The sequence below is a fragment of the Artibeus jamaicensis genome, unplaced genomic scaffold (assembly GCF_021234435.1).
Source record: "Artibeus jamaicensis isolate MK-2021 breed Jamaican fruit bat unplaced genomic scaffold, CSHL_Jam_final scaffold_3307, whole genome shotgun sequence".
Taxonomy (NCBI): Eukaryota; Metazoa; Chordata; class Mammalia; order Chiroptera; family Phyllostomidae; genus Artibeus; species Artibeus jamaicensis.
In genome coordinates this window covers 7,166,890-7,194,141 of record NW_026522040.1, presented here as the reverse complement: position 1 = coordinate 7,194,141, position 27,252 = coordinate 7,166,890, and the positions used below count along the sequence as shown (strand labels likewise).

The following is a 27,252-nucleotide window of genomic DNA, read 5'->3' as shown; positions in this document are numbered from 1 at the left end:
CCCCGAGCCGGGTGCAGGCGGGGCTCCCGGGCGCACCCGGGCGGCGGCGGACAGCGGCCCGCGGACGGCGGGCGGGGGCGGTGTCAGGTGGCCGGGCCAGGCCCCGCCCCCTCGGCCCGCCCCGCCTTCCTCCGCGCGCCCGGCTCCGGTCCGGGCCTCGCCGCTGCGGCGTCTGCTTCGGGCGACGGCGGCGGAGCCGAGCGGGCGGCCATGGACGCGGGTGCCGGGGCCGGCGCGGGCGCGGCGAGCTGGAGCTGCCCCGGCCCAGGTCAGAGCCGCCCCTCCTCACTTTTCTACCGCCGCTCCCTCTTTTTTCCCATCTCTCCTCCCTGCGGACCCCCAGGTCCTCCCTCCCTCCGAAGTCTTCCTCCCTCTGTCCCACCCCCCACCCCCCACCCGGGCCCGGTCTCCATCTTTCCGAGCTGGGTCTTCGGCCACCGGCCGCATCCTCTCCAACAGCCCCTTCTGCATCTCGTCTGTCCGGCTCGGTGTTGCTTCCTGTCCTGGGGGCTGCAGCCCCTGCACCCCTCCGTCCCCCGAAGGCTTCTGAGCGTGCGGCGAGGGTGGGGCGGGCGAGGTCCAGCGGTGAAGCCCGGAGGGGAGGGCAGCAGCCCTGGTCTGGACCCCTTCCCACAGCCCCGCCCCCATCACCTGCCTCCCTTCTCACACCACCTCCCCCTTTCTTCATACCTGGTTCCTGTCCCCTCTCCCACCCTTGCCTCTCTCCTCCTGTCCCCCTTGGGCTAAAGAGATACACTCTTTCCGCCTGTGCAAGGGTGAGAAGCCTGGAACACGGGGTGCTCAGGAGGGTGCAGGGCGGGGTCCCTGCAGGCCTTGCAGGCCCAGCTCGAGAGGCGGCTGAGCTGGGGGAGAGTCGCAGTTTTGGACAGAGTAAACCGAGCACTTGCACCAGGATTACAAACCCCGAGGCTCCAAAGGGCAAGAAGGCACGTCCACTTCTCTCCCCTGCGCCCCACCCCCAGCCGCCCCTGTCAGACGGTTCCTCCTCTCTCCCCGCTGGCAGGTCCCACAGTGACCACTTTAGGTTCCTACGAGGTGTCTGAGGGTTGTGAGAGGAAGAAAGGCCAACGCTGGGCGTCCCTGGAGCGTCGGGGGATGCAAGCCATGGAAGGTGAGTTTTTCCAGAAAGCTTCCTCTCTCTGCCCCTTGCCCAGTTTCTCTTCCCTCCCCCTTCCTCTCTCTGACCCCCAGAACTCTGAGCCAGGACACAGCTCTTTCCCTAGTTCACCTGAGCCCCCTCCACCCCTCCTGAGGATCAGGCTTTGAGGAAGGTGCCAGGAGGTTCCCTTCGGGGCCTTGATCACCACCCAACCATGCTGTGTGTCCTGCAGGAGCTGCCAGACAGGAAGAGGCCTGGGTTGGACAGGGCTTTGAAGCAGCTTTTCAGCAGGGGGTTTGTTCTCACTGCCTCCCGACCCAGATCCCAAGCTGTCTCTTGTTTTGAAAAGCAGGGAAGTGAGCATGTGAATTGTCTTTCTGGTGTCACCACCACCAACTTCATACACGAGCCTTGTGGCTTTGGTTCTCTAGGAGAGCTTCCTGCCTGACAGAGATTGCCTGGGAGGGTCAGGGGAGAAGGCCAACCTCCCCACACTCATGTGTCCACACCACACTTGTGGGACTCAGTGCTGCTGTCAACAGCAGGCCCCAGGATGCTGGTCCGTTTCTCAGGACTCCTTGTGAAGTGTCCCCAGACCCCTGTACACACTCAGTGTGGGTAACCCAGCTTTCTTGGGCGGGGGACCGATGATTCAAGGCACCCCAGATGAAACTAAGGCTGCTCGAATTGGATAAAGTGAGACCAGGGGTTTAGAATTTTAAAACGAAGCAGACAATCACCATCCAGACAAGACTTTTGCTATTAAGAGGAACTGCATTGCAGTAAAGGAGGGGTGCTCACCAGCCAGAGGCTGGGGACCAGCACACCCCAGTTTCTTAATGCAGCAAAGGCTTTCTTCCGCACACAAGCACATCCTCAGATTTCCCCTGAAAAACTGCCTTGTAGTCACCAAGAGAGGAGGGGCCTCATAACACTTGGGAAAGAGAGTGGAGACCACCCACCCCCACCCCTGCAAACACTCAGCAGGAATAAGGAAGGTGGACTTTGTAAAAAATTTCGAAAAGAAGCACCTTTGAAAGGGCCCTCATGTTCGATCAGTGACACATTCAGAATCACTTCATTTAGGTGTTTCCTTGCTATGTCTGCTGATAGGTAATGCCTTTTTATTATGGAAGGGCTATTTCCCACAAGCCACAGGGGTAAATTTTCAACTCTACAAAACCTCAAACTGTAACTCGTGCCCTGTTTGGCCTGAATCATCGCCAGTGTTGAATCCTTTTTCAACTCCTTGACCCCACTGCCCCGAGGCCAGGACTGGGAGAGCAAGCGCCCTTGTGCAAGCTGCACATGGCCGCGTCAGCGCCCCCTCCCGCCCCGGTGGCCCGCTCAGTTGGCCCAAAGGCAGTAGTAACAGGAGGCCTCCAGGTGCAATCCTGGTCCAGAAAGGGCCTGGGAGGTGGGTGGGCTACCTCTAAACTTGACCCTCACACCTGAGGACTCACGAGTGCAGGTCCTGCCCAGGGGGTCCTTGGGGGACACCAGGTGGCACTATTATACCATCTCTCCCTGGGACCGTGAGTTTGAGGGCCTGCCCTCAAGGGACCCGGGAAAGGAAGTCGCTTCTGAGTCCGGAGGATGGTTGTCTCTCCTAGGGGAAGTATTGCTCCCAGCTCTCTATGAGGAGGAAGAAGAGGAGGAAGAAGAAGAAGAAGAGGTGGAGGAGGAGGAGGAGCAAGTGCAGAAAGGTGGCAGTGTGGGCTCCCTGTCATTGGGCAAGCATCGCGGCCTGAGCCTCACGGAGACAGAGCTGGAGGAGCTGAGGGCTCAGGTGTTACAGCTGGTGGCGGAGCTGGAAGAGACCCGGGAACTGGCAGGGCAGCATGAAGATGACTCCCTGGAGCTGCAGGGTGAGTGTCCGTGGTGGCATAAGGGGGCCTGGGCCCAGAGGCGCTGTGCTTGCTGGATCCCAGGCCTGAAGCTGGTCCCCCCTCCCTGCAGGGCTCCTGGAGGATGAGCGACTGGCCAGCGCCCAGCAGGCAGAGGTGTTCACCAAGCAGATCCAGCAGCTCCAAGGTATTTCCCAGACCTCAGGCTGCAGAGGTGGTGGCTATCCGGGTACTTCCGTCCTGAGGGTGTGGCTGAAGCACAGTGGACAGATATAACCTAATTCAGTACTGTCTCCTCTTTTTGCTCTACTGGCATCACCCTTTCTCGTCATTTCTCCATTCTCCTCTTTACCTGACTTCCTTTCCTTTTGCGTCTCTGCTTGGCTCTTCTGCCTTCCCCTTCCCTTTGTTGCCCTCCCATTTCCCCCCTTCTCCCTGTGGTTAACTCTCCTCTTTCTCTCCTTCAGCTGCCTTCCTTTATACCTACACTTCTTCTCCTTGGTTCTCCTGGTCAGTGCCAGGGGTAGGTGATCAGGATTGAATTCCAAAGCAGATCGCTTTTTCCTGACCCTCCAAGGGCACCATGGGAAGAGCAGTGAGCCTATGAGATGTGACTGGAGGGGACTGTATACATCTTTTAGGTGAAGCAGATGAGAACACTTCTTTTGTTCCCTAGGATGGAGCTGTGGCCCCAAAATCCCTTTCTTCCAACGCCCACATTCCCTTTGTCTCCGGGAAGCACAAGGCAGGTGTCCCACATCCCACTGCGCCACCGACTAAAGAGGCAGCTTTTGTTACTTCTGTGGGCTCCCAGAAGGTTTAGAGGAGCTGTCCTAAAAAACAGCAGGGACTCTCCCCAGAGAAGGGAGATCAGGCAAAAGGAAAGTATAAATGGAGACAAAAGGAAGGCCAGGAAACAGCCCCGGAGAGGACAAAGCAAAGGTGGAGGAAGGGGAGGGAAAATGAAAGGAAAGAAGATGTAAGCAAAGGGAGAAGCAGGAGAGGTAGACAGTTCATAGGGGAGAGAAATGGGGTGTAGGGGTTGCACAGGGCAGAGTTTGAGCATTGATCTCCGATCCTCTAGGCTCTTGGGCCCAGCTCTGCCACCTAACAAGCTTTGTGCTCTTGGGCAAGTCACTTTTATCTTTCTGAAACTTGGTTCCTTATCTGTAAAATGGGGCTAGTTTACTTGTTTATGAAACATGTATGGAGGGCCTGTGTACTTGGAGGACCAGCTATGAACAAGACAGACCAGATCCCTTCCTCAACGAACAGTACGTTCTGATAGGGAGAGGCAGAACGTAAACAGCACAAGTTCAGGTGGCAATAACTGCTATGAAGATCGTATAACAATACGATCGAGATGGGGTGAGATGGGAGTTTATTTTTCACGGGTAGTTAGAATCCTCTTGAGAAGATGACATTTGAACTAAGGCCTGAATGATGAGAAAGATCTAACGGAAAAGCACATGAGGCAGAAGGAATAACCAGCACAGAAACTCAGAGGCAAGAATGAGCTTCATTGTGTATGAAGGACAGAACAAAGGCCGTTGTGGCTGAAGCACAGCGCATGAGAAGGACCCTGATAAGAGTTCTGAGGCAGAGACCAGATTACAAGGGGCCTTGTAGGGCCACTGAGAGATCTGGCTTTTATCCAAAAAAGTGGGAGGGGCTGAACCTGAGCGGGAGTAATATGATTTACCTTACATTTAAATTCTTTTGAAAGATTTTATTTATTTATTTATTTATTTTAGAGAGAAGGGAAGGGAGAGAGAAAGAGAGGGAGATAAATATCAACGTGTGGTTGCTTCTCATGTGGCCCCCAGCTGGGGACCTGGCCCACAACCCAGGCACATGCCCTGAGTGGGAGTCAAACCTGGGACCCTTTGCTTTGCAGGCCCCTGTTCAGTCCACTGAGCTACACCAGCCAGGGCTACTTTACATTTTTAAAAGGAGCACTCTGGCCACTGTGTGGAAACTGGTTGCAGGAAACGAAGTCTAAACAGTGAGTCTGATCAATAAGTTATTGCAGTAGTCCATTCGAGAGAGGCAATGGGTGCTTGGATTAGAATGGTGATTCACTGGAGGTGATTCACAGTAGATTCTGAAGGTCAAGCTTCAGGACTCTGATGAACTGGATGGGGGATAAGAGAACGGCTGCCTTAAACTGGTTGGATGGTGGTGTCATTTATCGGGATAGGAAGACTGGGGGGCTAGGGGAAGCATTTAAGACATATTTTCTACATGTTGAGTTTGAAATAGCTAGTAAGATTCATAAATATGTTGAATTGGATATATGGATCTAGAACCAAGGGAGAAATGGGAGATAAAATCTGGGAGTTATTAACATAGAGATGACATTTGATCTGTGGAAGAGAACCATGAAATGCCAGGGAGATACAGGAAGAAAAGTAGAAGGGATCCAGTCCCAGAGTTACTCCAGTATTTAAAGATCCCATACAGAAGGATACATGAACAAAAAGTGGGGTGGAAGGAACTACTGAAGCCTTTAATGCCCTGGAAGCCAAGGGCAGAAAGTACTCCAAGGAGATAACAATCTACTGCGTCAAAAGTTGTGTAGTCAAGAAAGATGGCCATTTGCTTTGCCAGGATGGAGGGCTCTGAGATATTTCAGAGAAGACAGAGGTCTGGATTGGGATGCAGAGGAAGAGGGCGGCCGGTGGAGAAGGTGAGTCCGGAGAATGCCAGCAGTCATGTTCGAAGGGGCAGAGAAATAGAGGAATAGGAAAGTCAAGGGAGAGTTTTGGTTTAGGGTTTGGTGTTTCGTTTCGGGTTTTTTTGTTTGTTTGTTTGTTTGTTTTTGACGTAGGGCACACTAGGTCATCTTTCTATGATGCCGGAAACGATCCAGTACGGTATAAAAAGGCCTTTGCTTGGATAAGAGACATTCTTCCTTTCAAATAAGAAGGATGTCAGAATCTAAGTAGAGAGGCAGGCAATTACGTGGGAAAACAAAGTTCTAGAGCAATTTCTACTCGGTAGGGTTGTTTCTAGCGTCAGTTCTCATCCAAGCCGGGGAAGGGGGGAGAGTGGCTGTAAGCCAATCCCGAGCCCACCTCCCCTGAAATAAACAGACCGTCCTTGCGCACGCGCGCTGCCCGTTTCCGCCGATAGGGGGCGCGCGCGGCCTCGGAGGTAGCTGGTGTTGAGAGGCCGTTCCGGCCGCCACAGCCCCTCCGGGGCCGGGACCGGCCGGTGGAGGAAGGCCCCCCCAGGGAGACCACTTAAGGGGGGCCAACAAGATGGAGGTCATAACAAGTAAGTGACAACTGACTTCTCTGAACTGCAGCCCAATTCCCGGATCATAGGCCTCTCCCAGTAAGTCGCAGCGGCAGTATCAACTGGTGCCAGCTCTTTGGAACCCAGCTCCGCCCCTTCCAACTCCCAGCCAAGGCCCACCCTGTCCAGCCTCTGGATAAGCCCCTCCCTCTGGCCTGCAAGTCCCGCCCCTTAGGCCTCTGCGTGTCCTGCCTTTTGATGAAGAGTTTTCTTAGGTGAAGGGAGACAGTCCTCTGCTCTTTCCGGGCTTGAGCACGTCACTTTTTAGGGCTACACCCCAGAGCAGAGCCTAAGGGAGATTTGAAACCAAACCACAAGGGCACAGTGGGGAAGTGGAGGTTGGTCAGCCCCCACAGAAGCCCACCCTTTATCCCGATGGCCAGTTGACATGTGTGTCCCCCACTGGACTTAAAGCTCTAAGAGCCAGACCACGTCTGTTCTGTTCAGTAGTGTGTACAACAAGGACTTTGTTCCTTTTAAATTGGAAGGAAGTCAGAGGAGCTCAGTGGAGAGATGCTTGGGTTTGGCACAGAGGTGATGATCCATTAATACTTGAATAGACCAAAGAGAGGAGGCAGCTGGGATCATTCTAGAGAAGGAAAGGCTGGCAAAGGTGTGCCTGGAGCTGCACAAGAGAACTTGGGAGAATAGGGCGGGAGACCTTCCCCCCTGACTCTAAGATGCCCTGACCACTCAGCACTTGTATCTGCAGTATGAGCCAAATTTTTCCCCTCGTAGTAGTCAGTAAAAGTTTGTTCAGTTAGATGGCCCCCTGCCTCATTTATGCATGGGTACAGCAAATATTTATCAAGCTTCATTGTGTCAGTTACTGTGACAAATCCTGGAGCTATAATCAGCAAAACAGACATGTTCCCTGACTTCCAGAAGCCAAGTAAGCGAGACCAAGGTTCTACACACAGATGCTGCAAAACTGCAGGGTAGCTTTGACACACAGATCTTTCCACGCCTCTATTTATGTCTTTGTATATTTGTGTTATATAGTGTATATGTAATTTTTTTGCAAAAATACAATACAATATATTTTGTAGCTGATTTTTCTTTCTAGTTAGTATATTATGGAAACCTTTTCATGTCTTCTCTATGAACCTGCCTTTTTCTTTTTTAAAGGTTTTATTTATTTATTTTTTAGAGAGAGGAAGGGAGGGAGAGAAACATCAATGTGTGGTTGCCTTCCTTGCACCCCGCACTGGGGACCCTACCACCATCCAGGCTTGTGCCCTAGACAGGGAAACAAACCAGTGACCTCTGAATTCACAGGCCAGCACCCAACCACTGAACCACACCAGCCAGGGCAACCTGCCATTTCCTTTTAAATGGCTGTTGCTATTCTGTTTAACCATCATCAATTTCAACAGTCCTTTGTCAATCAGCATGTAGGTTATTTTCCCATGTTTGGTTATCGTGTGATGAACCTATGTGTGAATTTCAGCTACAAAATCTAAATATGCATTGTTTTAGGGCCAGTGTTTATCACAGGCTGTTCATGGGAGCTCTGAGGCTCCAATTTCCAAGCTCCCAGACTGAATAGATGAGAATAATCTGTGTAAATTTTTTTTAGTTAGGGAGGTTTTGTTTTTGTTTTGTTTTGTTTTGTTTTGTTTTGTTTTGTTTTGTTTTAATTTTAGAAGGGAAGGGAGAGAGAAAGAGAGGGAGAGAAACATTAATCTGTGGTTGCCTCTCGAGCACCCCTACTGGAGACCTGGCCTGCAACCCAGGCATGTGCCCTGACAGGGAATTGACCCAGCGACCCTTTGGTTACTGGCTGGCACTCAATCTGTTGAGTCACACCAGCCAGGGCTAGTCAGAGAATTTTTTAAAAGACTCAGGATGTCAGTAAAATACTGCAAGTTAGTTTTGGCCTTTTCCTGTTAAGTGATTTCTTAGAAGCACTAATAATACTTTTTGTTTTCAGTCACCTAAATTGTTACTTTTGGTGCCAAGCATCAAAATCTACCTTTCTACTACCTTACTGCATAGATTCACTCTCTATTCCCTTCTTAAGTAATGTATTTTCTTTATTCCATGCCGGATGAAGCTATGCTTCTCTGATGGACTACAGACTATGTTGTCAGGAGTTTCCAGACACGAAATGAAGTCTGCCTTTACATTTGTGCCTCTAGAACACCTAAGATTAATGAACTTATCCTCTTGACCACCCCACCCTTTGTGCTTTGCAGGTGAGCTGAGGTCTCTGCGGGAGGAGATTTCCCTGTTAGAGCGTGAGAAAGAATGTGAACTTAAGGAAATGGAACGGGAGTTGCACCTGGCCCGGGAGGAGATCCTGAATCTGCGACAAGCCGCAGAGGATTCTGTGACTGAACATGAGAGTGACATAGCATCCCTGCAGGAGGACCTCTGCCGCATGCAAAATGAACTTGATGACATGGACCGCATTCGGGGAGAGTATGAGATGGAGATCGCCTCCCTCCGTGCAGAAATGGAGATGAAGAGCTCTGACCCATCCAATAGTTATAGTCTCTCAGATTTCTCTGGGTTGCAAGGTATGAGAGTGCAAGCGCTCCTCCCGGTCTGTCGGCAGAGTCAAGCGGAGGGAGGCGGTGTACGAGAAGATGGCAGAAGGTGGTCTTAGATCATGAGCTGGGAACCTCTAGAAAGAAACCTCCAGGTTGAAGTCAACACTGTAAAGGAGAAAAACTTACCCAGTGTCACAGAACCAGTCCATCATGGTGTAAGAAATAGCACCTTGGAGGTGTACCCTGAGAATTCTTTCTCAGAAAGCTGCCAGGCATTTGTTGACTTGACTCTGCTGAAGTTCTTCCTGGGAAAGACAGTTCTGGGGTGGGAATCCAGGGGGCTGTCACCTTGGGGAACTCTTCCTGCTGCTCTGGCATCATGGCGCTTTGCCTGGGTTGCTTTCTGTGGCGGGGTGGGGGGTCCTCCAGTCCTGCACCCAGGCCCCAGGATGCTAATTTATAGGCTCCTTTAGCTCTCCCCAAAGTAGAGGCTTTAGGGGGCAACAAATCACAAGACAGAGAAGAAGGGAGGTTATTTCTAGTAATACACGAGGCACTCAAATGCTCAGAGCTCACAAGCTTTCCGTGAATTCCCTGCTGGTTGCTAGGATTCATGACATCAGAGAGTTTGCCTTTATTCTGAGACTAGACTGATGATCTGGGTATAATGGGAGGCCTTGTATTAGGCCCAGTCAAGTAGAGGCAAATCAACAAGGAATCAAAGAAGCACAAGGTTTCCCAGCTGTCACAAGCCTCTCTGAAAGCCTTTGCACTATTGATGTGAGGAGAGCATGGCCCGCCCGGTGGAAAGGCTTGGGCTGGACTTACACAGGCCTCAGCTCTTCATCTCAGCTCCACTGATCAAGCAGAATGAACTTAGGCTCATTATTCTCTCTCTGGACCCCCGTTTCCATATATGTAAAAATTGCTGAATGAAACTTTACAGCTAGATGAGATCCTGGAATAGGAAAAGGACCTCAGGGAAAATGTAGAGGAATGTGGATAAAGTGTAGAGTTTAGTTAATAGAGACGCACCAACCGGATTCCTCAGTCAGGGCACATGTACCCACTGTCGGATGTTAACAATAGGGAAGCGAGGGGAGGACTCTCCCAGGGAATTCTGCACTCTTTGCAACTTTTCTGTAAATCTAAAACTATTCTAAAATTAAAAGGTTACTTAAAAAAGAAAAAGAAACCTTACAGGGCTATTTTGGGAATTCAGTGAAATGTGTAGCTTGTTGAAAGCACTCACATACACACTAACTAAATCCAGGGCTGAAACTGTCACGTCTAATGCTTAGCACATGGTTGATTTTCATAAAGATTAGTTTCCTGCCTCCCTTCTATGATAATCTGCACTATTCCAAGGACTTCTGATTGGAGCGAAAATTAAAAGTGAACTTCAGGATGTTGAAGCTAACAAGTAGGCCTTGTGTGCTAATTAGAGCAAGTTAAGTGATCTTTCAATATCAGTAGAATTCTAAGAGAAATAATTCTTTTTTTTTAAGATTTTTATTTATTCATTTTTAGACAGAGGGGAAAGGAGGGAGAGAGGGAAATATCAATGTGTGGTTGCCTCCTGTGCACCCCCTGCAGGGGGACCTGGCATGCAACCCAGGCATGTGCCCTGACTGGGAATCGTACCAATGACCCTTTGGTTCCCCGGGCCAGCACTCAGTCCACTGAGCCACAGCAGCCAGAGCTAAGAGAAATAATTCTTAATCATAGAGAAACAATACAGATATGGGTATTTTTATTATCACAGCATTAAAAAGTGTTGGGCTTTGGTCGGGTATCTTAGTTGGTTGGAGCATCATCCCGTGAAGCAAAAGTGACGGGTTTGATCCCCAGTCAGGGTGGGTACAGGAGGCACCCGATCGATGCTCATTCTCTCTCTTCCCCCCTCCCACCTCTCTCTCTAAAATCAATAAACATTCTTGGATAAGGATTAAAAAATACACACAGACGTACCTGGTACTTAGATTGGGGCATTTCAGCTAGACCTTTGCAGATGCTGGAGGGTGGTGCATGGGTCTGGTTGAGGTGGGCCCTTCTGTGAACAGATGAAAAATCATCAGAATTCTTGACCCCATGCGGGCCGATGTATTTGGTGTGGTGATAAAGGAAGTGAAGGCACCTTCAGGACACCTGGGTTGTCTCTGAAAGGCCAGGACTGACCCTGTGACACCTGGCAGTTCCCATTCCTCAGCATTTTGTACTAAAAGTATAATAGGAAGGTAATCAAACAGTTCAACTGAAACTTTAAATATAGTAAGCCAAACAAACCATCATAAGCTCCTAAAAATCCCAAGATTCTGTGGGGGTTTGAAGATGGCCACACAGGGCGAATCTTCTGGGAGGATGAAAAGGGCAGCCTCTTGAAAGAAAGCATAGACCTACCGCAGTGTGGAACTTTCTGGGCCTTCTAAGCCTCTGTGTGGAATCTCTTCTGTCTCTAGAAAAAGAGGAGCTATTCGGCCTTTAGCTCTCAGATTTCTAGGCAGGGAAATTGGGCACTGGTGATCAGTGCTTTCTTCCTAAGACCTCCTCTCTCTCATCTTGTCCTCTGCAGAAGAATTGCAACAACTGCGGGATCGCTACCGCTTCCTGAATGAGGAGTACCAGGCCCTGCAGGAGAGTAACAGCAGCCTCACGGGGCAGCTCGCAGATCTGGAGAGTGAGAGGTACAGCCGGGAGGCTGGCGGGGCTCTGTAGGACTGGGCTGTTCCCCGACTAGAACTGGTACAGGCAGATGCTGGGCTAATGAGCACCCCCTCCTCCTGAAGATCCCGTTCTTCCCATGATGTCCGAAGGACGTGCATACCACCTAAAAGCAGGTGTGGGGATCCGACCCCATTGTCTAGGTCCAGCGTTGAGTGAGTTCAAAAACTTAGTTTCCTTCCATTCCAGGCCTTAGAGTCTGGTTTGCTGTGCCCTAGAGTAACTCAGAAGTGATTCCTTTGTCGTCCACATGGTCTCGTTCCAGTCCAGTGGCCTCCAGATTGGAGCCAGCTTGACACCGGGCCCAGCCTCAGGCCTGATTTGCACTCTTAAAATCTCGGAGAGCCAAACAGAACTTGGCCTGTTTGAGGACTTTGTACCACTCTGAATGTGTTTATTTGAGAGAGAAATCACAATAAAAGGCTCCTTACCATTTTTTCTTTTTGCCTAAAATGAAGGCATCAGGACCAAGTACACTCAGCAGGTGATGTTAGGCTGAACGCTCTCCCAACCGTGGCTCTGGGGCTCTGGGTTACAGGACACGAAGAGCAACGGAAAAGTGGCTGGAGTCCCAAACCTTACGGAGTATGGTATCAACAGAGTCTCAGACTGTAGATACGGATTTCTTGGAGTCTGATTCGGAAACCCAGTTGTTGCGACAGCAGCTGCTGGGAGCAGAGGAGCAGATGTTCAACATGCAGAACAAGGTAGGGGAAGGCAGGCCCTTCCTGTTGTCCTTTTACCCTCTCCTGGGCTGTGCAGGAAACACCTCCTTAGACATAGGACCAGGGCCCTGCGGCAGGAGATAGTGCTCTGGGGCCTCTCTTGTTTCCCTGAGGTCGGTGTCCTTCCAGGCCAGTTCTCGGAGTGCGAGTGGTACTTGTAGTAAGTCATCCTCCTGTTTCGTCTCCCACACAGTGTAAGGAAATGTGCTGTGAGTTGCAAGAGCTAAGGCATCATCGCCAGGCCAGCGAGGAGGAACAGAGGCGGCTGCAGAGGGAACTCAAGTGCGCACAGAATGAGGTGCTTCGGTTTCAGACTTCCCATCATGCCACCCAGGTAAACACGGGCGGGAAGGGAGCTTGGGGAGGGCAGAAGGGCCTCCGTGGAGTAACCGCTTCCGGGGAGGATGGACGCAGAGTAAGGCCGTGTGCTCTGCTGGCTCTTGCCCTGCAACCAGGGGACAGGCTCCCGAAGACCCACTGGAGAAGTCACATAGCGCTGCACTCTAGAAATGGTAGTCATTACTGAGTGTCTGCTTCAGGGAAGAAACCAGACCAGACCAAAGACCTGTGGCAGCTCGTCAAGATGTCTGCATCTGGAAAAGAACCCACTGGGTCTGGAGAGGGGTCTGCCATTTCTCGAGAGTAACAGTTCTACCCACATCCTCCCCACCACAGAATGAGGAGCTGAAGTCCAGACTCTGTGCCCTGCAGCAAAAGTACGATGCTAGTCAGGATGAACAGACTGAGCTCTTGAAGGTGCAGCTCCATCTTCAGGCTGAGCTCCGGCAGCTCAAAATCATGAAACCCACAGTCATAGAAAGCCAAAGTGAGAAGGTAACAGCACCCAGAGGGGCAACTTAGGTGTTATGAGGTTTGGGGAAGGTGGTTAGGAGTAGAGAGTTAAAATAACCCAGCCGCCACCTACGTCCGCAGCACCATGGGTGAGGAACACCGGCTGCTCTCCAGTACCGTGTTTGATGAGGGGACAACCAGTGCATGGAGGGCAGGGAGAAGTCAGTTCTTAGGCCACCTGTGTCTGACAGTGACTCAGGCAGAGAAGCGAGGGGGCTGAGGATCCCAGGAGTACTGCCCGAAGCCCCCTCCACCGCAGGAGTTACTGTGCCGACTCCACAAGCTGCAGCTCCAGTATCAGAACGTCACATGTGATAAGGATAAGCTGCTGGAGGAGCAGCAACAACTGCAGGAGGACCTGCGGTACCACAAGGCAGAGGTGCAGCGCCTCAAGGACATCTCGGACTGCTTCCAAGAGAGCAGTGAGAAGGTAAAAGAAGCGTCAGGTGAGGGAGCAGGGGAGAAGGCCGAGCTGCCGTGCCAGGACAGGTACACCGGAGGAGCGGGGATGCTAGGAGGCTTGCGGAGGAGCCGCTGGCAAGGGCGATAGAGAGTTGCCTAGTAGAAAGGTGATCTCAGAGAATCACGATGCTCTCAGGTTCCTCTGATTTTAAATCCGAATATCGGCCTGTAAAAAGGGAGCCCTTTCCTTTCTCCACTCCCCAAGATGGAAGCCCCAGTTCCCTGGTAGGGACTCGTCCATCTCAGGGAGCCCTCAGTGGGATGAAACTGGGACCGGAAAGGTCCGGGTAGGACCCCCTTAGTCATGGCCTTAGAGTTGAGAGTGCAGCCACCAAGGTTCCTGGGGTGATGGCGGGCCTGCCTCCCCTGCCCCAGAACGCCGAGATGCAGGCTGAGCTTCAGGAGATGAGGCAGCTGTACCAGATGCGCCAGGACGAGCTGGAGCGGCAGAGGCACATGTTTGATCAGCTGGAGGAGGACTTCCTGCTCTGCCAGCAGGAGCTGAGGCAGCTCAAGATGACCCAGCCCATCCCAGAGGACCAGGGAAAGTGTGGTAATAAGGTAACTGTAATTCAGGGAGCTGAGACCTCCTGGGCACTTCCTCCAGAGAAAGGAGGTAAGGGCAAAAGAGGAAGTCATCCATCTACCCAAGGGGCTTGGTGGGCTCTTGTCCAATCACAGCTGAGTGCGTCAAGGCAGGAAATAGTCAGAGCCCCATGCTGTTAACTTTAAAGCCATTTGCCTTGACCTCGACCCGAGCCACAGCTTAGTAGGATCAGTACATCTGGATCCAGGCTGAACACTGGAAGGCTTGCACATAATTCCATGTGTAATGATACCTTGTCATTTTCATGGAGAACATACGCACAGGCCCATGTGGATAACTGTGATTGTTAGAAGCAGAAAGAGAAGGTCTGATTTGCTAGAGCAGGTTGCAGATGCGTGTCAGACGGCGTGGCCTTGTGCCCATAACACCGATTGGGTGAGAAGGACCTAGGCTCTTCTAGGGTTCGTTTTGTGACTTCACAGCAGTTAAGTGCGCTCTGCTTCATTTTTACCTGCTAAATGGAACAGAATTCTGATCTTACCCCACTCTCTTTCAGTTATAAATCCTGGTAGTGACAAATGAAGCCTTCCTTACTCCTGCTCTCCTTGTTTCTCATAGTGTGTAAAATGCAAGTCACTGTCAGGTGCCCAGCGTTGAGCACTTTGGGGATTGCTGATAGGAGCTGGAAAGGTGTTGAAGCGTCATAGAGAACAGGCCCAAGATGCTCAAAACATCGTGGAACAAGTCTCATCCTGCCAGAATACTCAGTAGCTCCTGCCACAGCCGACAGCAGGCTGTGTCCCCAGGGAAAGGCCTCCGGGGGAGACAGAGCTGGGGAGGCCGTTCGGGCCACCCCAGCAGCCCACCTGCCTTTCTGCGCGCAGGCTCACACTCCCCCCTTCACCCATCCCCACCAAGCTTAGGAGTCGGGGCTGCGGCCTGGCTTACCCCTCTTCCCCGAGTGGGAGACGCACAGCATGCAGCATACAGAGCGAGTTTTCTCACAGGTCGTAAAACAGACTAACAGATTAGTCTGATAGTAGAAGATTTCGGTGTTTAGAACCATAGAATGATTTCATCTTCTTAACCCAAATTTAGCAATAGGGCATACTTTTCTAAAGAGTTTAAAAGGTGATTATGGAAAAAAATAGGGTGAAATTAAGTCCTTATTGGTAAGGAGCATACTTAGGAATGAAAAGAAATGGAGGATAATGAGAGTAACAGGAAGTAGAAAATGGTGGGGGTAGGGGAAATGGGAACAACTGTAATTGAATAACAACAAAAAAAAATTTTTTTTAAAGAAAATGGTATATACCAAAGGAAAGGGCCAGGGGGAAAAGAGAGGCAGGGAAATAAAACACTCTCACTAAAAATGCTCTTGGAGGAGACTAATGAAGAAATTCAGAGCGTGGTCACACAGCCATCCCAAGCATACCTACTCCGCATCTAAACCTGTATGAGCGCAGCGAGACTCAGGATAATCAGTACAGGGAGGGCGGCCCTGGTAAACGGCAAGAGGCAGAAGAGCACAGAAGTACTCTGCCAGCCACGTGGGCAGAGGACTGCCTTACGGAGTAACCATCTCTCCATGCCCCTCCCCACCCCATCCACAGTGTGATGCACTGCTCTCCAAACTGACAGAACTGCAGGAAAAGTACCAGGCCAGCCAGAAGGAGATGGGGCAGCTGCAGATGGAGCAGTATGAGCTCCTGGAGGATCAGAGGAGGTTGCAGGAGGAGCAGGGCCAGCTGCAAGAAGAGATGCACAGGCTCACGGTCCCGCTGCCCAAATGTGGTCTCCTCCCGAAGGTAACCGTGGCCAGTGAATGGCTGCGAACTGCAGCCATGTGGCTGTGAGGAGCTTCCCAGGTGTGACCGTACTTGGGAAAAAGAAAAGGAAGGATGGAGATAGAGATTTTTCTTTTCTTAACCAGCCACTCCTTACTTTCTCACCAATCTCAAACCAAAAAATTTAACATAGCTGATTAGGGTTTTACACCTTAAAATACTTTTGATGTTCTGGAATCTGCCCAGCGTTTTATATTTATATATTTAGTACATCTGGAGAAAATATACTTGAAAGCACTTAGTAAACTACAAAATACATCCAAACTTACGAGATCAGTGCCACTCTGTATGAGCAGATCTCCCCGGGGGGGACAGCCCCTGCCCCAGACAGGCTGTGCACAGCCAGCCCAGAGGTTCCTAAGGGGAGGGTCCCCAGCAGGAGGGAGGCAGCGGGCTTCCATGCCGCCACCACCACAGTCCCTGCTCCTTCCTTCCACCCTGCCTCACAGAGTGAGGAGATGCTTACAAAGCTGCAGGACCTGTGTGAACTCCAGCTGCTCTACCAAGGCATGCAGGAGGAGCAGAAACAGCTGATAGAGCATCAGGAAAATGTATTGAAGGACCAACTAGAACTGCATAAAGAGCTGCGTCTCTTCAAAGAGTCTCATTTCCAGGAAGTGTTGGACAATCGGGAAGGTTCCAAATCGCTTAAGTCCTCCCAGTGTGGTCAAAACAAGGTAACCATAGTGAGAGGCAGGGAGACGGCTCTGGGGACAGCAGGGAAAAGGGCTGCACAGAAGGGTCGGGGACCGGAAGGCCTGTGTTTGTTCAGCCGGGAGTAAGGATGAGACTGTGTCCCTGACCGGCGCCAGCCACAAGTGCCCCTGGGCTCATTCAGCTGTGGCTTTAGCTACGGCCTGAGGGCCCACCCCATGTGCTCGCCCAGCCAAGCCCTGTGAGCGCTTAGAACCGGGATGACCCAGATGTCTGTACACACCTGATAATTTGTCTCAATCCCTTCAACATCTCATCTTCAATGTCGCATTTTCCAGATGAGTAACATTTAGTGTTTGTTTGGATTGCTTGGGACTGACTCCGAGAGTATCGTCCTTTTCTCGGGAGCTGGGTGATCATTGAGAAGTACACTTTTCAATGATAAAATCTATAACCTTTTAGTGTTCTACATGAGCCCAATGTGGGCCATTCATTTCCAAGGCAAGAGTTCCTAGCCGGTGGGTCTTTTGGAAGGGACCCCACTGTCTTCACTGCACTGTTGAGAAGAACAACAGCCAGGGCAGAGGGGTTAGACACCAGCAAGGGGTCATGTCTCGGAGGCCTCACAGGTGCAGATTTCCATGTAAGTCTTTCAGGTTTGGGGGGTGAATTTGGCCTGAGATTTCATTAGGAGCAAGGAAGTGCAGGTTTAGGCAAAGCAAGACTGTTTTGGTTTAGGCAAAAATCAGTTCATTCAGATACAGGCCTGGACAGGGGAATTCAGGGAATAGCAGCAATCTGAATTGCAAGATTTGGTCAGATTCCAGGAGGAGCGATTTCAGCCTGGATGACACAGAGACCAGGAACCAGGCATAAAATATTTCCTTAGCTGATCGGATCTCATCCTGGGCATCAACAGCCAAGAAGCCAGGCCCCGAGGGCCAGGGAAACATACCCACAGTCCAGATTCAGAATTGGCGTAGGAGGTACAGGGACTCAGAGTGAGACCTCGATTCCAATTCCCCATCTTCTGAGGGAGGAATTCTTTGTATGCTCACATTCAAGGCCAAGGCTGATTTTAGAACTGGGGGTAGGGGAGGAGACTGAGTCCAAAGGTCAAAGTAATGATACACCTGGCTGAAAAGAGAGTAGGGTATGGAGCCAGAGTGTTCTCGAGACCCACTCAGTACTGTTCTAAGGAGAGAGGGATGTACCTAAGTGCAGAAATGGGAGCCCAGAATCGTGGAGTGCCTGCCCTGGGGAGATTTTCCCCAATGAGCAAGAAACTGACCCATGCCAGTTACCTGTAGGCTAAGCTGGCGACCTTGGCTATCGTGAGAGCAGCGTGAAAGTGAGCAGTTCTCTCAAGTGTGCTCTCAGACGTCTGCACAGGAGGGTGCAGTTAGGACTGCAGCATTCGAGTAACGATACTGTCTCCCACCTGCTCCCGGCAGTCCAAGATGATCATCGCCCAGATGCAGGCTCTGCAGGACCTGTACCAGGCCAGCCAGACAGAGCAGGAGCTGCTGCAGCAGGAGCAGGGGAGGCTCCTGGAGGAAAGGAAGAGGCTGCAGGCTGACTTGGAGCTCTGCCTGGAAGAAATGCAGTTGCTCCAAGCCCAGTCCCCGTCTATAAAAATGAGCCTCGAATCCTACAGGAAGAGTTATCGCAGCAGCAGTGACAGCAGTGAGAGCTATCACAAGAGTTACGAGAGCACCCAGGGCAGCGAAGAGAGCTTTCACAGGAGCTGCGACAGTGATTTCAGCAGTACCTCCGAAACCTATCTGAAGAGTTACCGCAGCAGCAGCAGCAGCAGCAGCATCGTTGCTGATAAGGGTTACGACCTCAGCGGTAGCTCTGACACCCATTATAAAGGTTACATCAGCAGCACTGAGGACGAACCTGCTGAGCCCGAAGATATAGAGGTAAAAGTAGCCAGGTGGCATGTCAGACAGGGAAAGAAGGTTCTTGTCTTATTGAGGAAGGGCCTAGCAAAGAGAGTGGGGCGGAGGGCAGGTTCTTCCCAGGACACCGTCACTCCTCCCCCATCCTCCACAGCACTTTTTGGACGTGGTGGCCAAGGTGCTGGTCAAGCTGCAGGGAGTGCGGGCCTTGTACCAGCTCAGCCAGGAGGAGCACGACCTGCTGCAGGAGCGCATGAGGGTGCTCCTGGACCAGCAGATGGAGCTGAAGGAAGAGCTGGATGCCTGTGAAAGGGAATTCAAGGACTGCATCGAGGGCCTTGAGAAGCCTGTTAGCTCCCAAAATGATAAGAATGAGGTAACTGCCATCAGGGAGGCAGGGTCTCTTGTAGGAGTCCCCAGAGCCATTGCAGAGAGGCCGAGTGAAGAGAGAGGGACAGGAGCTCACTACCTGCTCTGCACAGCTGCCCCCTTCCTGCCAGACTGCACGGTGTGGACAGAGTCCCAGGAGGCTGGGCAGTCCTCTGCCTCGCTGATGGGCATTTCTCGGGGGCCCGCTACGCTGGGATTTCCTGGTCTTCAAGACTGTTTGAATAATTTCATTTTTCCCCTTTGCCGCTTCTGTTCTCTTTCTCTCTGTGCCCTAGAGCACTTCTGTAGGGTTATATTTTTTCACCTGCCAGTTTTTTGTAGCTATTTTATGTGTATTTGTCTTGTTACTGTGACCACATTGTCAGCTTCTCAAGGACAGGCCCCAGCTCCCCTTGGATCTGTCGTCATGCCAAGAGGCGTGTCCTGCACCCACTAGCAGTGGGGCAGAAGGCTCTGTCTCTGACCAAGAGCAGCCGGCAGTCCAGGGGGGGGTCACTGGGTGTGCTTGGGAGAGGTTCCGAGAGCATTCGACATGCAGGCCTAGGTTGCTTAGTCTCGGTACGTGCCAAGGAGACCCCGCTGTGCTGCCGGAGGTCAGGAAAGGCGGAGCCAGGCTTGGCCAGCAGGCTGGGACTTGCCTCTGTTTCCAGGGCGAGGCGAGGTGCCAGGTCCACTCTCAGGAGTGTTCTGCACGGTTCCCGAGGTGGTTGTGCCTGATAGAGAAACAGTTCGGGTGAAGGAGGAGTTCCCATCGAAAACTGATAGAATGCAGCCCAGCATTCGGGAGGGGTGGCTCCCCAGTTACTCTCCGGACGGGTCCCTGTAAAAATACAACCCAGAGCATCCTGTTTTGGTCATGTTAGATGTAAATCATCCGGTGCCTCAGGTGAGGAAGGAGCTCTTTGTAAAACTGCCTTAGAGGCTCATTTCCTATGGTTTTGTGGGGATTTTTTTTTTTTAAAGTAGCTTGCCTGATGTCATTCATTTAGTAAGTGGTGAGGCTGAGATTTGAACCCAGGCAGCCTGGTTCGAGAGTCCATATTCTCAGTCACTATGTTCTGCTGCCAACTCTAGGGCCCTCGTGTTTTCTTTGTTGTCTGCTTGCCCACGGGGTCTAGCTGGGAACTTCCCGAGGCAGGGCCCCCAGGCAGGGCCCAGGCGGACTGCATAGGCCAGGCTGTGGGTAACTGGCCCTGCACTGCCCGCAGATCAGAGAGCTGCAGGCCAAGCTGCGGGAGCTGCAGCTGCAGTACCAGGCCAGCATGGACGAGCAGGGGCGGCTTCTGGCAGAGCAGGAGCAGCTGGAGGGGCAGCTGCAGTGCTGCCAGGAGGAGCTTCGCCAGCTCAAAGAGAAGCAGTCCTCCGTTACCAAGGGAAATAGTGCCCGCGAGAACACCAGCGAGAACACCAGTGAGGTCGAGAAAGAGGCATCCAAGCCGAGCCTGGAGAGTTCTGAGTCCAGCTGTGAGGCCAGGCAGGTGAGTAGGAACCTCTGTAGCCAGCAGCAGGAAGGTGGATGAGGTCCTGGGAAGACGAATGGTCTCTACCACCATCTGACCGGGAGAGGTGTTTGTAGAGAAGCTTTTGGGGTCCTAGGGTGTCCAGAGTGGTTCTGTCTTGGTAGCAGTTTGGTGCACCCCCTTTTCCTGTGAAGGCACGGGGGAGGTAGAATACAGACCACGCGTACATATGTGGGGTTCACAGCCCCACAGGCCCACAGCCTCGAGGCTGGACAGCTGCTTCGGCTAACCCAGCCCAGTTTTCTGGGGCCCTGTTCTTCCTGGGTCACATGCTCAAGAGAAGGACCAAATGAATGAAAAGAGAGAAACTTATTCAAAGTAGTTGTGTATAGACAGAGGAGGAGCAGGTAAGACAGGAGTGGCTGTGCAGGGGCAGGAGGAGCAGGTGAGGTGCCGAGCTTGGGAAGCTGTAGCTCCCACAGCCATCTGGAGTAGTTAATGGCCAGAGAAAGGCGTTGCTCCAGGGAGTCTGGGCGTGACTACCCTCCGCGCCGTGCCGTGTGCACGGAGATCGCCGGTCCCAGCTCACAGTGCTGCCCAGGCACCGCGATGAGACGGGCACCACGATGTGTTCTTGACGTAGTGCAGCGTTGTGTTGAGGGGAGACATCTTCGTAGGTAACAGCATCCCCCATCCTGCCCCGCCTCCGCCCACAGAGTCTGGAGGTAGTGCTGTACTTCAGGGCCAGCAACACGGAGGCAGATGACCCACCAGAGGAGGAGAAAGAGGAAACGGAGGAGGAAAAGAGGGAGGAAATTGAACAGGAACCAAAGGAGGAGAAAGAGGAAATGGAGGAGGAAGAGAGGGAGGAAAGTGAACAGGAACCAAAGGAGGAGTCCGGGAACGAAGTAGTTTCTGAGCCCCCAGATCCCACAGAAATGAAGGCCACAGAAGATGAGGAGGCGGGATTTGAAGAGTCCCAAGACCAGGGGGGAAAAGAAGACAACCAAGATGAAGAGGACGGCTCCTGCCCTGAAGGTTCAGCGGAAAACCCCCTCAAAATTTCTGAGAGCAAAAAGGTAATTGCTGCCGAAGGAAGTGGGAAGTGGGCCCTTGGGCTCACAAGGCGCCCCGGCGTTCAGGGTGACCGGCCCTGGATGGACTTCCGCAGGAGTGGAGGCCAGGGGTCTCCGAGGCAGCCCACTTGGGGAAAGCAGAGCTGGAGACGGAATTGGAGAGAGTGGGCTCTCTGCGGAAGATGGCGGGCTCACCCCCTCTGCCGTGGAACTGTGGCACAAAGACCTCCTTTGCTGGGTGGCTGTCGGAGTCCTGCCCCCTTCATTTACATGGTGGCACTTGTCATTTATGTCAGGAGGGTGTCTCCCTGCTTAAGTGCATGAGTGCATGAGGGATGCGGACAACGCGGGGCCTTCAGCCTGGGCCAGTCACTCAGTCCCCTGCCCACGGTGCCCTGTAAAGTGTGACCTTTGTTGCCGTTAGGAGTGGGCGGAGGGCTGGTGTCACCCACTGGGCTCCGTATGTTACGAGACATGAGGGTGGGGGCCTGGAGTAATCAGAAGTGGTAGGATATTTCAGTCCGTACAGTGGGTCATTGACCTTGACCAGTCCAGGAAGACCAGCCAGAACCCCAGCTAACCCTTTACTTGCTGGATTTTGAGAGGTTGAGGTGGGAGTATCCTGGGTCATTCACCAACAAAAATACAAAAGTGTTTCTGTACTTTAACAACCGGAACATCTGCACAGGTACGTACCAGCCGAATTCCTGCCCCGGTTGAGGTTAACTGGTGGCTCCGCTTCCCTGCAGAGTTTGAGTGCTTCCCGACTGAGTCCTTGGTTTACAGTCCCAGTTCTTTCTGTCCCTCTAAACACGGGAAGAAAATAAGTCTCTTGTGGGGGGGTGTCGCAGTCAACTTGAAGGCCGTCTTACTTTCTGGCAGTTGAGTCAGCAGCGGTGGCCGAGGTTCGCACATGCAGTCCTTGTGACCCTGCGGCAGGCGTTACCCGGGACGTGGGGTGGGAGAGCCGCGCACTCTTCCCCGGTGTTGTATTTCTCTGAATTCCTGGTATTTCACCTCGGGTTAGCTCAGAGCCGCAGACATTCCCCGGCCTTGGGTGCCATCTTTCTAAAGGCCAGACCTGATTTGTCCGAGGTCAAGCACGTCACTTTTGTCTGCAGAGGGAGGTGACCCTTTGGCCCAGTGGGTCCCGCGTCTTCTGTAGGCAGCTATACTGGCAGGTGCCACCTCCGGCAAACTGCTTCTCTCTGGGAGACTGCCGCAGGCCAGGAGCTGGCCCTTGTCCATCGTCGGCTTGTTGTAGTGCATTTTGTCCTACCACCTTGGTGTTACACTCCTGGGGGATTGTAGGGACCAGAGCCCAGAACATTTAAAGACTTAGTGGAAAACAGCCAGGACAGGGCCAACAAAGGGACAGGTGGTCTGGCAAGAGAGGGGCTCTTCCCAGGGTGACAACACACACCTCCTCCTCATCCAGAGAGCCCAGCTTTCTTTGTCGAAGTGCCACTTCTCCAGTTTCCTACAGGAGGGGCCTAGGTGCAGACCACCCCCGCTTGCCAAGACATGAGGGGGATATGACAAGGGGAAAAGCTGGACGCACCCGCCGATTTAGACCTAAGCCTCGGCTAAGCCCGTTCCGGTTCCCACCCTCCGGAGGCCCCCAGCGGGGAGAACCAGGCCCAGGCAGCAGGGAAGAGACCCTGCTGCTCTCGCTGCCCAGTTTAACCTCTCAATCTCTCTCTCTCTTTTCCCTTTGTTTTCTCATCTCCGTTATCTGTTGGATTCATGTGTTTATGTCTTTTTACGCCACCTTCCATGTCCCGGTCTCTCCTCGTGCTTCTTTCTCATTTGATTCGTTGCAGCCATCCCCTGCCCCCAGTCCCCCCATCTTCTCCTTGCCTCTCGTAGGCCTGGTGGTCATATCGGCTTTGCTCTGGTGCTGGTGGGCTGAGACATCGTCCTAACGCAGGTACTGGGACTGGGTCTTCTGCGGAGGGATCCAGGGAGGGTGCAGGTGGCCCTTGCCTCCCCTCTTCCTCTTATCTCTCAGCTGCTTGCTTCTCGCTTTTGCCGTTTTGTAACAGGCAGTCCTGGGGTCTGAGTGTTCGCTCTGGCTTTTCCTTGGGCTACAGCAAAGCCCGCGACGTCTCGGAGCACGTCTCCACAGCACAGAGGCAGTTGGAATGCTTCCTGTAGACATGGTTTGAGTTTCTGGCTGGGAAAGAAATGGGATGATCCCAGCACTGTTGCTGCCGTCAGAGCTGCCTGGCCATTTCTGATGGGCTGATGTCCGATGGCCCTGGGGCTCTTTATTGAGTCCCCAAACCAAGCTTTCAGTGTTGTAACTGCCCAGGATGGCAGTCGGAGGAATTGTCGCCTCCCCTCTTGGGTGAGAGAGGGGCCTGGAGAGCTGCCGCCCCAGGCGTGTGTGTGTGTGTGTGTGTGTGTGTAAGGGTAGCTGCAACTTATCCGAGAACCTTTGGGAAAATGGAACTGAAACCCCTCCCATATTATATACTTTCTGCTGAGAAGTTCTCTGATGCGGGGCTCTGGTCTCCAGAAAAATCAGAACAAGAACGCCAGGAAATATCTTCCAGTTGTCTGTTTATCCGTTTTGGGGGCCCGGTTCTATTGTAATTGGCTTCCCAAGCTGGGCTTTCTGGAGAGAATGTAGTACTGGTGAAAAGTTTCCACCAGCCAGAGACCCTAGTGTCCTCAGGGAGCGAGGGCTGGCATTTTCCAGGCACCTTCCAGTCGGCCAGTCGGCCAGTCTGCAGTCTGGTCCGTCGGCAGGGCACCAAATTCAGGAGGCGGGTGTGGTCTTAGGGCCTGAGGTAGAACCCCGGGTCCCACCTGCCTTCTGGACCCCACAGTCTTCTCTCAGCCTGGTTCGGCTCCTTCCTCAGGCTCCCCCAGCCACTGCCCCTCCCCCACCCTCCTCCTCGTGTCCCGGGAAGTGGAGTGGGGTTGGCCTGGTGGGCAGGTTCAGGGTGGCGGCAGCTGAAGCGTTTTCTGGGAGCTCATCACCGTTTCCTTCTCTCTCCTTCCCCCACTCCCCGTCACTTTGAGGGGTTCTCCTTACGTCCCATGGACAGTCTTCAGCTCCTTTGGTGACGGGTCTCTCCCCGAATCCTTCCTCCCCCGTACATTTCTGAGTCCCCGTGGGTGAGGCACAGAGCATTCAGCCATAACCTTCCTCCAGCTCAGACGCAGCCAGGCCCAAGCAGAAGGAGCTCCCGGGTAAGGGTCCTCCCAGGGGAGCTTGCTGTGGTCAGAGCCCGTTGCACCCCATTATTCAGCCCCCCAGCCAGGAGCAGAGGCAGTGACGGCAGAAACCGGCTGACAGTTGTCAGAGAACTTGGTTGAGTCTGCCCGTGCTGCTTGTAGCTTAGTTCCAAGGGGCAAAATACATAATCTGAATGTGCGTTTCTTCAAATGTAAGGGTTATAAATCTCTGCCTTGTTGAGGACCAGATGAGTTCATGTATGTAAAAGTACTTTACAAATGATAAAACACCACGTCAAAAAGCATTTACAAAATGCACCCTCTGCTATGACCGTTCTGGTCGCCTGATCCATAATAACACACTGAAATCTTACAACAGCCCTTCAGGGCAGCGGCTGTTATCACTTGACGTTTGATAAAATGAAGGCGCAGAGAGGTTAACTACTACAGCCAGGAAGTCGTGAATCAGATTCTAAGCGCTTAACATTAGCAAGAGGTAAAATTTCAATCCCGCTTTCCCTTATCATCTCATTTTGAGCAATTTTCCTTGACTGCTTCCAGGTCATTAGGAGGACATGGTACTTCTCTTGGTAACTAGGAGCGCACCATTCATTTATTTCACGTGTGGTTTATAAAACCCCTTTGCACATCACATATGCTGACTGACCCTCCCCATTCTCTACCTGCAGTTGAGTTTTTGGATCCAAGACAGAATTTTTCATGCATCCCTATTAGAGATAAACCATTGATCTAACCTGTAAAGCTTTTTTAACCTTGACTCTGGTTTCAAAGTATTCCCATTCCCTCCCAGCTTCAGTCACCCTCAGGGCTCACACCCTCATGTCCTCATCCAGGTTACAGGTGAGGGCTGAACTGAGACTCTCGAGCGCCACCTCTGCAGGCTCTTGACCAGCTCATCTGTCACCTAACAGATGGTCACGCAACAAACTGTCATCCCACTGCCTTCCTCATACTCCAAACGCGTCATGGAAAACCTTGTCCAACACCTTAAGTCTAAAACATGATTTTCTTGATCTGTGAATTTATTTTATTTTTTGTTTTTTAATTTATTGGGGGTGACACTGGTTAATAAAGTTCTGGGGTTCAGTTCTACCTAACACATCACGTGCTGATGTGTGAATTTCGGGCCCCAGCCTGACAGGAGAACCCGACGCGACTTACCGCTCGTGGCGCCCACACCAGCCCTTCGCTCGGCCGGTCTGGGCTCCTGCCTCCGCCCGGTCTGACGGGCACCAGGTCACCTTTATGGGCTTCGGCTCCTTCCTCCTAGAAGAACGTCAGACTGACATTCTTAGCAGTGAACATTAGGATAGAAGCATCTGCGTGTGTAAATATTTTCTTACATAAATTATATACCCGCCTCCAACATTGCTTTGCTTCCCATTTCATATGTTCTTTTTAGCAACTTTCCAAGTGTGGGAGGTTTTCTTTGCTCTTTATAGTTGGCTTAAAATCCTGTTTGTAGACCGTTTTTCTCTAAGTAGACGCATTCTGGGCATTAATGGGCTATAGCTGCCCTTCTCTAAAACTGTCTTTCTGTTATGCCATAGCTCATGACTTATAACCCAGATTCTGTGTTTCAAGTAATAAATACAGGAAAAAAAGGAAAAAAAAAAACAATAAAAGCAGGAACTGTTTCCCCAAGTAGGTATTTTCTTGTCCAAAATTTTCTGTTCCCTAAATGATGTTTATCGTCCCGCGAAGCGGCCGGGCTTGCTAAAGTCAGCAGGGTTGGGCAGCCTCCCACATGCTCAGGAAGTCGTCAGCACCCCCGGGAACTGGGGGTCTCTAATGACGCTGGCATGTGCCTCCCAGGGCCAGCAACCGGGTTCCTTGGATTTCTTTGAGCCAACATTGTCCCAAAGGGTTGGGGCCGCCTGCACCCCATGGGGCACTTTCTTCACTTCCCCCTCGATCCCAACACCCTCTTGACTCTGGGCTGCTTCTCCCTGAAACTAGTGAGGTGCTGCTGCCTCTCTCAAAGGCCCCCTTTGCCCTCATACTTTTGCCACAGTATCCAGTCCTTTCTCATTGCCACCATTCGGTAGTCTGAGGTCTGACTTTGAGTGCCTCTGCACACGGGAACCGGTCTTCTCACTCACGGGGCACATGCACAGGTGTGGCCCCAGGTGGTCCACGCAGGGTCGTTCCAGGACTCGGAGCGCACTGTCTCCAGCGTTTGCCCAGCAGGTAAGAGGGAGTGGACCCTGGTGGTCCCGAGGTGTCTCCAGCACCAGCAGGCAGGGCATCTCTGGTTTGGGGCAGGGTTCGGAGGCCTGGGCACTCACCATTTGTCTTTGGTCCCCACAGAACATGTTTGGGATGTGGAAGCCCGTGGTGTTCTTGGCTCTTGCAGCTGTGGCTCTGTATGTATTACCCAACATGCGGCAGCAGGAGACAGAGTTCTGCCTCCTGGAGTGATGGCAGACCTGGGCCAGCCAAGGGGGCAGATCCCAGGGGCCACTACCCTCGGCTTTGGGCACCACACACTGTGCCAGAGCCCCGCCCACCATGTGTCTCATGTGTCCCCGTCGTCTTAGCTTCAGCCACCCAGGCTGGAGAGGCTTAGTGGGGGCTGCTGGCTCCCATCTCCCGTGTTGTATAAGAGCCTGGGTCCCTTGGAATTAAATGTCAGCCTGACTACA

General features: G+C 52.3%; 1 protein-coding gene across 5 annotated transcripts; it reads left to right on the top strand.

Moving 5' to 3' along the window:
• Positions 1-157: 157 nt before the first annotated feature.
• CCDC136 (coiled-coil domain containing 136) lies at positions 158-27,252 on the top strand. 5 transcript variants are annotated; one of them, XM_037167751.2, is made up of 18 exons: positions 158-268; positions 1,025-1,132; positions 2,734-2,988; positions 3,080-3,154; positions 8,466-8,789; positions 11,335-11,446; positions 12,022-12,190; positions 12,402-12,542; positions 12,884-13,042; positions 13,320-13,490; positions 13,898-14,083; positions 15,683-15,877; positions 16,366-16,593; positions 18,025-18,495; positions 18,629-18,850; positions 20,073-20,342; positions 21,041-21,403; positions 26,918-27,252. In XM_037167751.2, exons 1-18 carry the CDS (start codon positions 211-213, stop codon positions 27,026-27,028), a joined length of 3,618 nt encoding a protein of 1,205 aa, XP_037023646.2. In that variant the 5' UTR covers positions 158-210; the 3' UTR covers positions 27,029-27,252. The 5 variants fall into 5 exon arrangements, with proteins under 5 accessions (XP_037023646.2, XP_037023647.2, XP_037023648.2 ...); XM_037167752.2 differs by lacking the exon at positions 26,918-27,252 and having other exon boundaries at positions 21,261-21,318; XM_037167753.2 differs by lacking the exons at positions 18,629-18,850; positions 20,073-20,342.

Bases quoted from the DNA above. Each gene is read 5' to 3' on its own strand.
- CCDC136 (XM_037167751.2), top strand. From the start codon at position 211: ATGGACGCGGGTGCCGGGGCCGGCGCGGGCGCGGCGAGCTGGAGCTGC. The intron at 1,133-2,733 runs GTGAGTTTTTCC...TGTCTCTCCTAG, and splicing joins GGGGATGCAAGCCATGGAAG to GGGAAGTATTGCTCCCAGCT. The intron at 12,543-12,883 runs GTAAACACGGGC...TCCCCACCACAG, and splicing joins CTTCCCATCATGCCACCCAG to AATGAGGAGCTGAAGTCCAG.